Source organism: Mandrillus leucophaeus, unplaced genomic scaffold (assembly GCF_000951045.1).
Source record: "Mandrillus leucophaeus isolate KB7577 unplaced genomic scaffold, Mleu.le_1.0 Scaffold160, whole genome shotgun sequence".
In the NCBI taxonomy this organism is placed as follows: domain Eukaryota; kingdom Metazoa; phylum Chordata; class Mammalia; order Primates; family Cercopithecidae; genus Mandrillus; species Mandrillus leucophaeus.
In genome coordinates, this window is record NW_012101588.1 from 3,877,305 (window position 1) to 3,893,572 (window position 16,268).

General features: G+C 38.4%; 1 protein-coding gene across 1 annotated transcript in view; it reads right to left on the reverse strand.

The window, feature by feature from the left end:
- The window catches only part of AK9 (adenylate kinase 9), a 183,559-nt gene that overhangs the window by 35,120 nt on the left and 132,171 nt on the right, over nt 1-16,268 (reverse strand). The window contains exons 25-29 of the mRNA XM_011975968.1: nt 15,699-15,911; nt 11,808-12,068; nt 8,017-8,141; nt 5,361-5,580; nt 1,116-1,178 (exon numbers count right to left, since the gene is read on the reverse strand). Coding sequence (XP_011831358.1) covers nt 1,116-1,178; nt 5,361-5,580; nt 8,017-8,141; nt 11,808-12,068; nt 15,699-15,911 — 882 coding nt within the window. The remainder of the gene's footprint in view (nt 1-1,115; nt 1,179-5,360; nt 5,581-8,016; nt 8,142-11,807; nt 12,069-15,698; nt 15,912-16,268) is intronic.

Sequence of the window (16,268 nt, forward strand, 5' to 3'; positions counted from 1 at the left end):
GAAAAGAAGATTTAACTAAAGAGTAGCAAAGGGAAATTAAATTATTATTAATTAGGGAAACTAAGTGTATTAATTTTTCCCATTTTACAATAAAAAGCCCTAGGTTTACAGAGGCTAAGTGACTTACTCAATGTTATACAACCTTAGAGAAATAACTGAAGTTGAATGTCACATGTGTCAGCACTCCACCAGGCACTGGAGAGCAGCGGACAAAGTCAACGAGAACTGGAGAATGGATACCGCGTAGGTGTGTTTAACTGCAAAGCCTGGACTCCTTCATGCTGAAGCATTTGAAGTGATTCAGAAGGGGACCACTAGGGACTCCCAAGGGCTTAAAGTAGTTAACTGTACTTAATTCCGGGTTAGGACATCTTTTTGATCTTAAACATTAGCATGACACCTTGAACAGAGTAAACTTTTAGAACATGTTTGATGAGGGAAATGAGCATGAGAATGAGGCTAGGATTTCTGTAAGCTTTGCTCAAGGCTGATTTGCCAGTATTTGAAAGTGTCAGACACAAAGCTCAATTAATGTTTGCTGATGGACTGAATGAATAAATGAATGAAAAATTGAGGCAAATAATTAAGAGGAGGGTTCTTATTCTTAGATGGTGCCATAATTTTCTTGGTCCAATGGTTTTTTATCTACTTTTGGTTGTAAATATTTTGTTCTGACAAAGCAACAATTACTTTGGCCCCTCCTCTGCAATGCTTTGTGCCCACAGTTGCAGTTGCACTGTATAATATCAGCAGTCTTCTGTATGGAAGTCCAGCATATTCACACCAGGATGACATGTGGTTGCACTTGTAGCAAGTTGTGTTTTCTAATATTCCTCTTTTTCTCTTCTTGTTTGGCTGGACATTTTTATACAGATGGAAATCAGGTTACAAGAGGGTCAGCCTCGAAAAGGTGTTACAAGGGTGTCTTAAGCCAGAAGGCAAAGATTGGGTGTGATGGCTCATGCCTGTAATCCTAGCACTTTGAGAGGCTGAGATGGGGGGATCCCTTGAGCCCAGGAGTTCCAGGTTGCAGTGAGCTATGATTGTGCCACTGCACCCTGCCCTGGACAACAGAGTGAGACCCTGTTTTGAAAAAAAAAAAAACAAAAACTTACCTCCCTCCTTTTTTTATCTCTCTCCAATATAAGTTCAGCCCTTCTTTTAGCAATCATATCAACCTGTTAAAGAAAGAGACATTAAAAAATTGTAATGGAGAATGATAAAAGTGGCTTTCTCTGTATTAATATATTTTTATATAAAGTAGGAATAACATTTGGGCAGAAGCACAGTGCACTTTGCAGGAAAGGATGTGATGGCGGTAATCATGTTGCTTGGCTTGTATGCATGTACCTCTGAACCTCTTGATTAGCTATTTTCTGCCAGAGGGATAAATAGCACTTGGGGTCAGTTACTCTTTCCACAAAGTTTAGAACTCCTTTTCAAAATTTATTGCTCAGTTGTTCGTTTGGTTTTGGTCACAGGAAATAGGGAAATACTTGGAGGCAATTCATTGAAAATGGTAAGCTTTTAACACATTATTGAATAGCCTAACATAGCGATCCCCAACCATTTTGGCATGAGGGACTGGTTTCACAGAAGACAATTTTCCATGTACCGAAGATGGGGATTGTTTTGGGATGATTCAAGCTCATTACATTTATTGTGTACTTTATTTCTATTATTATTACATTGTAATATCGAAAGAAATAATTTTACAACTCACCATAATGTAGAATCAGTGGGAGCCCTGAATTTGTTTTCCTGCAACTACATGGTCCCATCTGGAGGTGATGGGAGATAGTGACAGATCATCAGGCATTAGATTCTCATGAGTGTGCAATCTAGATCCCTTGCATGCACAATTAACAATACGGTTTGTGCTCCTATGAGAATCTAATGTGCTGCTGATCTGACCAGAGGCAGAGCTTAGGCAGTAATGTGAGTGATGGGGAATGGCTGTAAATACAGATGAAGCTTCACTCACTTGCCCAGTCACTGCTCACCTCCTGCTCTATGGCCTGGTTCCTCACAGGCCACAGACTGGTATCCATCCATGGCCCAGGGTTTGGGAACCCCTGGCCTAACAAACCTAAAAACACGTATGTCCACATGGGGAAAGTGCATGTGGTTGGAAGACAGTCACAGACTTGATATATAGACAGTCCTCCAACCTTCCCAGAATCCTCTAAATCTAACACAGTGGATCATCTTTGGTAGGTCTCCAAGGTTTTCATGAAAACTAATCTGCTTTCTTCAGGTTTCGGGGCTTATTGGCTCAGGCCTCCGCAAACTGGTCTCCCTTTAAATACCAGGAGGATAGTGGTGCCTGAGGACATTCCCTGGGGCTCTGGTCCAGACAAGCAGAGCCTGGGTGCTTTCATCTGGTTGCTATTGAGCACACATTCCTGAGAACTTATGCCTTGTAGGCATGCAAGAATTATTTGTAGATAGAATTATAAAGCTGAACTGAATATAATGTATTTGGTTTATGAGCCCCAGAAAGATTTTATGGCTCTTAACATGGCGAGAATTTACAAAAACTTCCATTATTTCCTTTTATAAAAACATATTTTTACCATAGGTTCTTTAAATGTGGAGTTGTGAAAACATAGTCTCTTTTGTGTTTTTGTAAAACTTAAAGACCACTGTATATACCAAAAAATTGCAAACTATACCAATAGCACTCATACACATTCTGAGTCTACTTTTCTTTTGCTCCTTTCACTCAAATAGTCAGTGAGGTTTAACTAATTATTGTACATCTGCCAGATGGCAGCACTGTCCTGAGCACCATAATATATATTCTTTCATTTTCTGCTCAAAACATATCTGCAAGGCATTACCCCACTCTAGAGGTGAGTTAACAGAAATTCAGAGTTTAACTCATGTAATGTCATACAATTAGTGTGAGGATGCTTTTGGAAACTACCAGACATGGTCTTGATCTCTTGACCTGGCCAACATGGTGAAACCCCATCTCTACTAAAAATACAAAAATTAGCTGGGCATGGTGGTGCACACCTGTAGTCCCAGCTACTCAGGAGGCTGAGGCAGGAGAATCGCTTGAACCCAGGTGGCAGAGGTTGCAGTGAGCTGAGATTGCACCACTGCACTCCTGCCTAGTGACAGAGTGAGACTCCGTCTCAAAAAAAAAAAAAAAAGAAAAATAAAAAGAAAAGAAACTACCAGATATGGGATTGCCAAAGCATACAATGTGGTGGCTACTGCAGAGAAGGGTTTGTATTTGTTTCCACTGAGAAAAAACGTTAGAAAGAGAATTTGGGATAAGATTGAGAATTCAGACCTTAATGGGGTGGCTTGATCAAAATGGAGTTTTAGGAAGATTCGTGTGGAGGTAGTCAGAAGGATGGTCTGGAAGGCATAGAGCTGAAGCCAGGGAGGACAATTAGGTCACTGTAGGAACTCTGGTGTCAGCAGAGAAAGCTCTGAACTGAGATAGAGTTAGTGGGTGAGGAAAGGAAGGGGCAAATGCCTGGGGTGATACACTAGCTCCTGAAACCTGCTGCTTTCCTGTTCTAGGTCCCTAAAATTCTTAAAGCATGTGATGTATAGGATGTGGCTTCATTGCCCTACAGCTGTTCTGTCCAGTACAATAGCCACTAGCTGTGTGTGGCTATTTATATTAAAATTAAATAAAATTAAACATTTGATTTCTCAGCCACACTAATCACATTTTAAGTGCTCAACAGCCACTGCAGCTAGTGGCTCCTGTATAGGACAGCACAGATCTAGGACATTTCTGTCATCACAGAGATTTCTGTGTTAGCACTGGCCTAGATATTCCAGGCCCCACAGTGAGACAACGTATGAATGTGCTTTGGTAGGCTCTCTTCTTTGGCTCTTTCTTTTCCATTCTCATACTTACAGAATCTCATGCGTGGCAGACAGTTTGGCCTGAATGTCATCAAGAACACCGTGGAGCCAGCTATCTTCCCACGTCTCCCTCCTTACTTCCATAGTTCTTAGATGGCTAAGAACTCTGCCTGCCTTGATATTTTGCAGATCAGTGATGGCCTGGGACATGCAACCTTAGTGTGGTGGGGAAGAAGAATGGATGGCAATGGCCTTGAAGGGATTTCCTCTGGCTAACCCCAAGATGAAAATAATTTGAAAACCGTGTCTGAGCAATGAAAGAGGAACTGCTTGGCTTTAACACTTTGGCAGTCTGTAATTTAATTGGTGTTGAATTGTGAGAATGTATTACATAATTTAAGTCTTAATTGAAATTAATAGATGAGTTCTCTGACACATTTTTCCATTCTCTCCTGCCAAATGTTCGTCTAGTTTATGCTTATTTATTGGCAAGAAGCTCCCTGCCTTCAGTCTTGGCTCTTTTTGAAATGTCTCGCTAAGAATGAAATATACTTTCCCTGTACCTTCCTCCTACCAATGGTAGTTCTTTCCCTTGAGGCCACGTGGAGTAACTCCAAGCTCCCTTTGGCACGAAAGCCCTTCAAACATTTAACACTGCTCTCATGTCTCATCTGGGCCATCCTAGGTCCAGACTCAAAAGTCCATTCTTTATACTTCAGCCCAGATCTACAGGTTTGCCTTTTCAGGGCATGTCATGGAAATGGAATTGTACAGGATGCACTCCTGTTTTGCCTGGCTTCGGTCACTCAGCACAATGGTTTTGATTTTTATCCATGTTACAGGGTGTATCAATAGGTCATTCCTTCTTAATGCTGAGTAGTTTTTCAATTCTAAGGATATACCACCTTTTGTTTTTCTATTCATCAGTTGATGATTTGGGTTGTTTCTACTTTCTGGTTATTATGAATAATGGTTATGAACATTCACATATAACTTTTTATGTGGACATATATTTTCATTTCTGTTAGATAAGATTACCAGGAGTGGAACTGTTGGTTCCCTGTGACGCTTTTGAACATTTTATGGAATACTCCTCAGAATGTAGGTTTAGGAACAACATTCTAACGTAATGTGGATCTGGTTTCACTACAGGCTCGCATGGCTTTGATGTATGGTGTCATCGCTCTAGGGGCAGTGAAAAAGACCTCTGAAATTTTACTTCTTTGTGTTTCAAATCTCTGTTTGTTACCTCTTCCACTTTGCTCCCATGTCTGGGAGAGGGAAGCCTTGGTACTACCACTATCTTTTATTTGCCATAAAGAGAGAAGCATTAACACATTGATTACCACAAAAGCCTGAAATAACTCTTAACTCTTATTATGGTCTTAATATTTGATGAAAAATGTTTCATGCTTACTGTGGTATTAAAATTAGAAAACTGTATTTTTTTGTGAAGATCACTTTATAACAGATCACTAAACAGATGCTGAACAGATTTATTCAATGCATTTTTGCTAGACACATACCCTGATTTTTGTCTTCATGTCTTTGATCAGTTTCTTCCTTTCTAATTTCTTCTTTTGTTTTAGTTTCCACTTTTCAATTTGGGCAGGAAGGAGGCGATCAAAAATATCTTGATCATCAACTTGTATAAAAACAGTTGCATCTGGGAAAAATCCATGATCCCCCAAAAACTGGGCCTCTTCTGGATATCGTGGGAAACCGTCTAATATAAAACCTGTGGAACTGGTGGAAATTTTCATAATTTACTTTATTTCATTAAAATATTGTAATGGACATGTTCATTAATTTGACTGTAATGATCATTATACAAGGTATATTAAATCATCATGTACACCTTGAATATATACAATCTTTATTTGTCAATTAAATATTTTAAAAGAAAAAAAGTAAAAGAATGTATTGATAAATATCAACTTTCTGTATGTAATGAATAGTTTAAAAATTTACTCTACTATCTTTTATTTCTTTTAATATTTCTAGTTGTATATGTGACATTTCTTTTTCAAAATATATCAAATTGGATTAAAATTACAATATTTCACACATATATTTATAATATAAAATTGTAGTCAATCAGTTTACAATTACTATTAACTGAAAGTTTACTAGAAGTTGTGAGAAGGCCATAGGAAAAGAGAAAATAAGTTCTCTGTTTGAGGGGGTGCCCAGCCTAGTGAATGTGGTACTCTTTATTTAAAGACTACACCTGGCCAGCCCACTTGTAGTGGGAGCCCTCACTGTTGGCAGTTTTTCTCCTAACAGTGCTTCCTTTCATGAGACAACCCATACCCACTTCCCTGGGTCTCCTTGTAACCGACGACAATTGTTAATGTATGTATCTTGGTTCCTATGGGCAAGATAATTATATTCAAATGGGATTGTCAAACTTGCCCAAGTGTGATGAGACTTTAAGAATTAGGAAAATATGCCTTGCGATCCAGCCTGGGCAACAAGAGTGAAACTCCTTCTCAAAAAAAAAAAAAAAAAAAAAAAAAAAAAAAACTGGAACGTTAATACATTTTAATTAGTGAGCACTTATAAAACAATCAAGTTTGAAAACTTGGCTTTGTTTAGTTGAGAGAGTCAATACTGGTCCCCATTTGAGTGAGAATTTGTTTCTCCTGCTTATCTGAAATTTGGTTTGTTTTTAATATTTATATTTAAATATATATTTTTTTCTTAATACAAATAGGACTTTCACAAACATTTGACAGTTTCAGCCTTCAAAGTTGTTAGTTCAAAAATGTGAATTTTCCTTTCTTATTAAGGGGGCAAATTTCCATATACTGGCCATAATATATGTGTTTTTTTCTTTAGAGGTGCCTTCAGTCTGGTCTCTTCTGGCAGGGTCAATTTCATTCCTACTGTTCCTGCTGTCACTTCTCTGTCAATGACTTCCAAATCTTTACCTCTATACCCAACCTCTCTTCTGAGTTTTGGTTCCGAATTTTCAAAAAGCTGTGGAGTTTCTCCAACTGAATGCCCTTCTGGAATTATACACACATTGTACTATCAAAAATCATACTGTTAGCCTTCCAAACTGCTCTTCCTTCTGACCCACTCGTACTCAGGTACTACCTGTTAGAGACCTTTGGCCCTCTCCCCTGGCTCCCTCTTGCTTCTTATGTTTAATAGGTAAGTCCTGGCATGTCCTCCTCTGTCCTCACACTTCTATTTCTGCCATTCCCCCTTAGTTCAAGCCCCTTAGTATATCTCTCCAGGACTAATGCAATAACCTTTTCAAAATGTATTATTTTCCCCTTGGTTATAAAAGCAATGTCACACTATAGAAAAATGGAAAAAATAGAGAAAAGCATAAAAAGGCAAAAATTATCCATAATCCCACATCTCAGAGGTTATTAAAAATTTGTTTTATTTCTTTCCAGTTGGTTCTTCATGTGTGCATTCTCTAATATATTATAGTTTTACATCTTCTTTTTAACTTAACTTTATGTAATACATTTCTCATGCTATTACAAATTATTTATTATAATTTTTTTTTGTTTTTGAGATGGAGTTTCACTATTGTTGCCCAGGCTGGAGTGCAATGGCACTATCTCGGCTCACCACAACCTCCGCCTCCCAGGTTCAAGTGATTCTCCTGCCTCAGCCTCCTGAGTAGCTGTGATTACAGGCATGCACCACCACACCCGGCTAATTTTGTATTTTTAGTAGAGACAGGGTTTCTCCTTGTTGGTCAGGCTGGTGTTGAACTCCCAACCTCAGGTGATCCTCCCGCCTTGGCCTCCCAAAGTGTTGGGATTACAGGCGTGAGCCACCGTGCCTGGCCCTGTACCAGGCACCAAAATTTAATAAAATTTATGCACCAAATTTTAATGGTGCATAATATTTAGCTACTTTGTTTAGGCTTTTACAGTTTTACCACAAATGCATTTTAGAATAACCTGGGAGTACTGAAAAATATCCCAGGCTCACACTCCTAGAGATTTGAATTCAATTATTTTGGTGTGGGGTCCTGGCATTGGTATTTTTAAAGACTTTACAGATGTTTTTAATGTGTATCTCAAATGAAAAGTCACCAGCTTACATGAATACAAAGCAGAAAATTCTTAAATGTATGTTAAACTACATTTTTAACTTTTAATAATAAAACAAATAAAAGCAAATAAATACACAACTCTATATAAATTAAGATACCGTATTGGTTCCTTAAGCCACCACTCAGAAAGTATTGCTTCAAGAATTTCAGGAGGCAATGGCTCATTTTCCATTAGACTTGATTTGATTACTTCTTCTTCTTCTGTAAGTTGTACTTCTGGAAGCTAAAAACAAAAATCAGAAAATAAAACAAGTTTTAAAACTCTATGCTTATAATTTCATGTTCTCACTCATGTGAAAGCTAAAAAAGTGGACCTCATGGAGGTGGAGAGTAGAATGAAAGTTACCAGAGGCTGGGAAGGGTGTATGGTAGGGATAGAAGAGATGAAGAGAGGCAGGATAATGAGTAGAAAGATACAGTTAGATAGAAGGTGTAAGTTCTAACGTTCAATAGCACAGAGGGAAACTATAGTTAATAACGATGTATTGTATATTTCAGGATAGCTAGAAGAGAGGTCTTGAAATGCTCCCAACACATAGCAATGATAAGTGCTCAAGGTGATGGATATCACAAATACCCTGACTTGATCCTTATACATTCTATGTGTGTAACAAAATACCACATATACCCCAAAAATATGTACAAATATCAATTTAGAAAACCCCAAAATCTATATTCATAAACAATACAGTATTACATAGTTGATTAGAATGAGACTTGTTATTTTTCTCTGAGGTCTTTTTCGTAGTGTTGCTTGTAAACATTTAAAAATTTGAGCTATTTTCTTTAAACCAATTATTTAATGTGGTTAGAAATATAGGTTGGTGCAAAAGTAATTGCAGTTTTTGCCTTAAAAGTAATGGCAAAAACACAACCGCTTTTGCATCAACCTATAGTAAATAATATTTACTATAGCTAAGATAAATTATAAGTAATAATATTGATTTTCATACATGGCCTTGGGGTCATATCTCATTACTTTTTGTTAAACCTTTTTCAATTTATCACACACACACCTATAAGGCTTAACTGATTTTTGTTATTTATATTATAATTATACGGTATTCTCTCTCCAACCTAGATGCTGATCATGGGATAAGCCAAACAGGTAGCCATCTGAAATACAAACTAGATGAGGATTATAACATAATAACAAATAGAAAGCATTGTGATAATTAACTCAGGTCAATTCTCTCTGAAGTTGGATCACCCTTGAATGGACAGTAAAAAACAACAGTTCTTACAAAAATGAAGCTACTTTTGTAGAGTACTTTTGTCATCCAAAATTCTAAAACTGAATAGATGAGGTATGATAAACTACTGCTTACCAGGAAGTAGGATTAATTTTATTATCTAGAAATAAAATACCTTAATTGCTTTCTGAGAAGTTAAATGATTCAGAAAACAGCAAAAGAAAATCAAACAAAAAACTGTAGACGAGCGGGAGATATTTGTTGCACTTTAAAATCTAAACTTGTTAAATTTAAAAATCTGGATTGACATACTTTTTTCTTTTTTTGAGACGGAGTCTTGCTCTGTTGCCCAGGTTGGAGCGCAGTGGTGAGATCTTGGCTCACTGCAACCTCTGCCTCCCGGGTTCAAGTGATTCTCCTGACTTAGTCTCCTGAGTAGTTGGCATTACAGGTGTGTGCCACCATGCCTGGCTAATTTTTGTACTTTTAGTAGAGACAGGGTTTCACCATGTTGGCCGGGCTGGTGTCTAACTCCTGACCTCAGGTGATCCGCCCACCTCGGCCTCCTAATGTGCTGGGATTACAGGTGTGAGCCACTGTGCCTGTCCCAATATACATTTTTTAAATTAGGAGGGTATCAGTTTCTCCTGAACGCTAATAAATATAGGTGAAAAACATTTAAAGAATATGTCCGAAGGCCAGGCACAGGTGGCTCATGCCTGTAATCCCAGCACTTTGGGAGGCCAAGGTGAGCGGATCACTTGAGGTCAGGAGTTTGAGACCAACCTGGGCAACATGATGAAATCTCATCTATACAAAAAACACAAAAATTACCCCGGCATGCTGCTGCATGCCTGTAGTCCCAGCTACTTAGGAGGCTGAGGTGAGAGGATCACTTGAGCCCAGGAGGCAGAGGTTGCAGTGAGCCGAGACTGTACCACTGCACTCCAGCCTGGGCAAGAGAGGGAGATGTTGTCTCAAAAAGAAAAAAGAATATGTCTGAAGAGGTATTCATTACCTACTAGAACACCATATGTCACTCACTATCCAATCCTCCTTCAACTTTGAGCGTTACATTTAACGGCACTTGGATCATTTGAGAACAAATGGCCTATTAAGAACTTTCATTGTATAACTCCAGATAGAAGCCATGTAAGAGGTTAATATGGTTTGGATCTGTTTCCCCGCCCAAATCTCATGTGGAATTGCAATCCCCAATGTTGGAGGTGGGGTCTGGTGAGAGGTGATTGGATCATGGGGGCAGTTTCTCATGAACGGTTCAGCACCATTCCCCCCTTGGTACTGCCATGACTGTAGTGAGTGAGTGCTCATGAGATCCAGTGGTTTAAAAGTGTGTGGCACCTCCTGCCTCACTCTCTCTTCCTCCTGCCCTGGCCATGTGATGTGTCTGCTCTACCTTCACCTTCCGCCATGATTGTAAGTTTTCTAAGGCCTCTCCAGAAGCCAAGCAGATGCCACTATGCTTCCTGTACAGCCTGAAGAATCACGAGCCAGTTAAACCTATTTTCTTTAAAAATTACCCAATCTAAGGTATTTCTTTATAGCAATGAGAGAACAGATTAATACAGTATAAACTTTCTGATAAGGCATCATTAGAAATTAATATTTTGAGATCTCCACTAAGGCTGGGGCAGATTTTTATGCTATTTGATAGAAATCAGAGAACACAACAGTGGAAAACTATATTGTCTAAGTCAGATACACCAAATATCATACTTTCAAATAAATGCTATACAACAGCCTTGTCAAAGAAAGTTTTTCTGATTTTTTTTTGAGTCATATAAAACTCAGTACTTTATATTCTAGAAGAGCTGGAAGATTTTTATTTAGCACATGACGAATATGACTCTTTAAATGACTTTTATGGGCTAATTTTTTTCTCTTCTTAGAAACTTTATAGAGTTTTATACTACTACTTCCCCAGAGTAACACCAGTAAGCACAGCTGTCTGCATAGATTACTACTGCCACGCACAGTGGCTCATGCCTGTAATCCCAGCACTTTGGGAGGCCAAGGTGGGTAAATGGCTTGAGCCCAGGAATTTGAGACCAGCCTGGGCAACATAGCAAGACTCCCATCTCCACAAAAAATACCAAAACTAGCTAGGCATGGTGGTGCACACCTGTAGTCCCAGCTACTTGGGAGGCCAAGTGGTATGGTTTGACTGACCTCACCTAAATCTCATCTTGAATTCCCACATGTTGTGGGAGGGACCCAGTGGGAAGTAATTGAATCATGGGGGCAGGCCTTTCCCATGCTGTTCTTTTGATAGTGAATAAGTCTCACAAAACCGGATGGCTTTAAAAGGGGGAGTTTCCCTGCACAAGCTCTCTCTTTGCCTGCTGCCATCCATGTAAGATGTGACTTGCCCCTCCTTGCCTTTCGCCATGATTGTGAGGCCTCCCCAGCCACGTGGACCTAACTGTAAGTTCATTAAATGTCTTTCTTTTGTAAATTGCCTGGTCGTGGTATGTCTTTATCAGCAGTGTAAAAATGGACTAATACACCAAGGCAGGAGGATCACCTGAGCCCGGGGAAGATAAGGCTTTGGTGAGCTGTGATTGTGCTACTGCCCTCTTGTCTGGGTGACAGATGGAGACCCTGTCTCAAAAACAATAACAATAACAACAGCAAAAACAAAACAAAACAAAAAAACAAAAAAAAGAGATTACTACCTGCTTTTTTGTATTTTCTTCCTCAACTGTGACATTGGCCTGAATTGCAAGCTCTTCAAGTTCTTGTTTGGCAGCTTGTTCATCCTCAGAATCTTCCTCAAATTCGGGTCCCACTTTCTTTTCAGTTTTGAGTAGTAGTTTTTCTTGAAGAACTTCTTCAAACTGAATGTGAAAAATGTTTAATTTTTCTGCCAACTGTCTTCCACACAAAGTTTTGCCAGAGCCCTGGGGGCCGACAAGGCATATTCTCAATGGAGGAGCCTGCCACAGGGGGTGGGTCAGGGAGGGGTGGGATAAAGGGAGAGAGAAGGAAGAGCAGTTTTCAGTAATTTAGAACACATAAGACTTATTAACTGCCCTCCCTAAGATGGGGTAGGAATGATCACATCATGAACTCAAGGATGCTTAGACATTAGGATTTCAATTAACATAATTAATTCCATCAATACTGGTCCTCAGAGAGCACCAACAACTATGTACGATTATCTTGGTATCATATGCCAAAAGGCATTTAATAAAATAGGGTTTACTTATTTTTGTTTTTGACAAAAGTTTTAGTTAATACAGAATGGTAAGATACGTTCCTAGCATAATAAAATAAATCAAACAGAAAGCCCACTAACAAGAAAAATTTAGAGCCTTCTCCATTTATTCCAGTAATCTCAGGACTCATGTTATATGGATCATCCATGGGATGCTGAAACTGTCAAGAACAATGGTGAGCACTGGAATGAAGCAGCAGCTAAGTCTTCTGTGATTGTGAGGAAATACTAAGAAATTGGTAGGTGATAGCAGCAAGGAGGAATGGGGCTTGTTGATACATCCAAGTAGGATAAGCCTCAAAGGAGCTGGAGTTTTTGCAAGGGGAAGGAGAAAAACTAGAATGACATGAAATTATATAGCTGCAGCCTCACACCATACTTTTAAATCACATTTTAAACCTCTCAGTGATAAAACTGCTGGCTTAACATCTCACTCATCCATCAGTTAAACGTCTGGCAACTAGGGCTGTCTGGTGCTCAGACTGTCTTCAGGTACCCTATGGTAGGGAAGGGAAATGCTTCTGGAAAACCCCGTTCATTTTATGCTTTGCAAAACTATGGAAATACAGTCAGGATTTCAGGATCTTATCCAAATGGATTTGTGTAAAACAAGGCAATAGATCACAAACAGCAAATCAGACTAAGCAGAAATTACAGTTGAAAACAACAACAGAAAAGGATAAATGGCCACAGTCCTTAAATGACCCCCAACACCAGTGGATTGGGGCTTCTTTGTGAGGGCACAACCACCCACATACTTCAGTAGTCTCATGGGCACTGTATAAAATTTGAAGTTCATGAAAATGGCCCAAATTATACAGAAGTGCTTAGTTCCATGTGTTCATTTTAAGAAGGCACTGATATTATCAGAAGTCATAAGGCAATACATTGTGATATATATATCTTGCTCCAGTAATCCCATCCGAGGGAGCTAGAGCATAGCACAGTAGTAAAATAATTCAAGAAAGTCAAAACACTTACAGTCAACTCATTTCCTACAAAAGCACCAAATACATGCGTGGAGGAAAGGATGGTCTCTTTAATATATGGTGCTGTGATAGGTGGATATCCATATGCAGAAGAATGAAACTAGATCCTCATCTTTCACCATATACAGAAATCAACTCAAAACAGATTAAAGACCTAAATGGAAGACCTGAAAATATAAAACTGCTAGAAGAAAACACTGGGGAAGTGCTACAGGACATTGGTCTGGGCAAAGATTTTTCCAGGTAAGACCTCAAAAACATAGGCAATAAAAGCAAAAATAGACACATAGGATTACGTTAACCTAAAAAACCTCTGAATCACAAAGAAAACAACATGGTAAAGAGAAAACCTCCAGAATGGGAGATAAGATTTGCAAAGTATCCGTCCAACAAGGGATTAATAACCAGAATATATAAGGAACTCAAACAGCTCAGTAGCAAAAAAAACAAATATTCTGATTTAACAATGGGGAAAAGAAGACCTGAACAGACATTTCTCAACAGAACACATACAAATGGACAATAGGTATATGAAAAAATGCTCAACATCACTAATCATCAGGGAAATGCAAATCAAAACCACAGTGAGATATCATCTCACCTCTGTTAGAATGACTATTATCAAAAAGGCAAAAAAATAGCAAATGCTGGTGAGGATGTGAAGAAAGGGGAACACTTGTACACTGTTGTGGAAATGTAAAGTCGGACAGCCATTATGAAAAACAGTATGGAGTTTCCTCAAAAATCTAAAAATATGAGCGGTCTTCAAAAAGTTGACAGAAAATGCATATTATGAAAATAATTTTTTTTTCACTTTTCACTTTTTTTTGCATCAAATAAACTCATATGAACTTGTTATAACATGTCTGAACAGGATCTAGTTTGAAGCACTAAGAAAGATAAGACATCAGTATGATGTAAAACAAGGCAATAGATCACAGCAACATGAGTTCTGCTAGAACTGAAGCAAGAATAAACATCAAATTTATGGTGAAGCTTGGGAAGAAAAATGGTGAAATCATTGATGCTTTATGAAGGTTTCTAGGGACAATGTCCCAAAGAGATCAGCAGTTTACAAATGGACAATTTGCTTGAAAAAAGGACGAGACAATGTTGAAGATGGAGCCTGTAGCAGCACACCACCCACTTAAATTTGTGAGGAAAAAATTTATCTTGTTTGTGACCCAATTGACAAGGACTGATGATTAACAGCAGAAACAATAGCCAACACGCCTAGACATCTAGGTTGACTCAGTGTACAAGTTTTCTGACTGAAAAATTAAAGTTGAGCAAAGTTTCTACTCTATGATTGCCAAAACTGTTGCACCCAGATCATCTGCTGACAAAAACAGAGCTTTCAATGGAAATTTTAAACACATGGGATCAAAATCTTAAAGCATTTGTTTGAAGAATTGTAGAGGAGATGAAACATGGCTTTATCAGTATGATCCTGAAGACAAAGCACAATCAAAGCAATGGTCAACAAGAGGTGGCAGTGGTCCAGTCAAAGCAAAAGTGGACTGGTCAAACACAAAGGTCATGGCAACAGTTGGTCTTTTGAGGCTCAATGCATTTTCCTTGTTGAGCTTCTGGAGGGCCAAAGAGAAGTAACATCTGCTTATGATGAGAGTGTTTTGAGAAAGTCAGCCAAAGCTGTAACAGAAAAATGTCCAGGGAAGATTCACCAAAGTGTCCTTCTCCTCTATAACAATGCTCCACTAAAAAATGACTATTGGATAGCCATGGTAACAATAGCCACTCAACCAATTTTAAATTGGTTTAATTGATCAGGGTAAACTCACTTCAGGAAACACATTTTTGCAATCCAACCAACCAGTGTCAGCCCTCACTCTTGAAACTTACCAATCAGGATGGACTTACCCCTATAACAATTCTGAGTGTGAACCAGTCAATAGCAGTGTCACTAATCTTACTTCCATAGATGTCAACCCACTTATGCCTCTGAAAGTTCACCAATCCCTGAATTCCACTCTTCTCCAAAATCCTGTAGAAGACCATCATCCTGCTCTGCTCTCAGAGACTAACTAGCATGACTGGCCTCGCTATAGTAAGGAATTCATCCAGCTGTGGGGTTTGTTTTTGTTTATGTTTTGTTTTATTTTTACTTCAGCTAAAAGGCAGATATTAAGTGCTGGTTTGACACAAGTAATTACTACAGAAATCAAAATAGATAATTATTTTATGTTATATTCCAAAAAGTTGTTCTTTGAACTTAGATATTTTCTTTATGTTGTAATATCAGATTGGGAACTTCACCCTTAAGTAAATTGGTAGTGATTGGTAATCAGTCCTGAAAAAATCCTGTGGGAGCAATCATTAAGATAGGAATACTGTCTCACCTTCAGTGGTTCTTCATGAGCCACATAGTCCTCAGGATGCTCCAAAAACTTTTCTTTAGCCTCAGCACTTGAAAAGTAGTAGATCTTTTCTCGATACTTGGCTGCTTCTTCTGTGTTTCCTGGTTGTAGGATGAAGTTTTCTTTGAGGACTACTGGACAAAAGTGTTTTGTGTCTCCCAAATACCTCTTTCTCTCCTTAATTTTTTCTTCACCCTAGAAACGTTATTCAAAGTTTGGAGAACATTAAATTAAAAAGTATTTTGATGGAGAGAATTTTTAAAAATGCTTCTTGAATAATATTTAATCTGTAGCAACTTGAAAACAATCCACAAAAGGCCAGTCCTTATATTATTTTAATTAAAAATCAGTTTCTCATACATTACTCTAAGTGCACATCCTAAGTTTCTCTATTTTCATGAGGAAAATAAAGCAGCACTGAGAATGAAGGTGCCCCCAGGCCTCTACCAACATAGATGTAATGAAAAACTCCAGAATGTGTTGATGCTGGGTCATTGTGAGGTCAGTTTCTAAAATAGAATTTTTCCCTAAAAGTAAAAGCTGAGTCAAGAT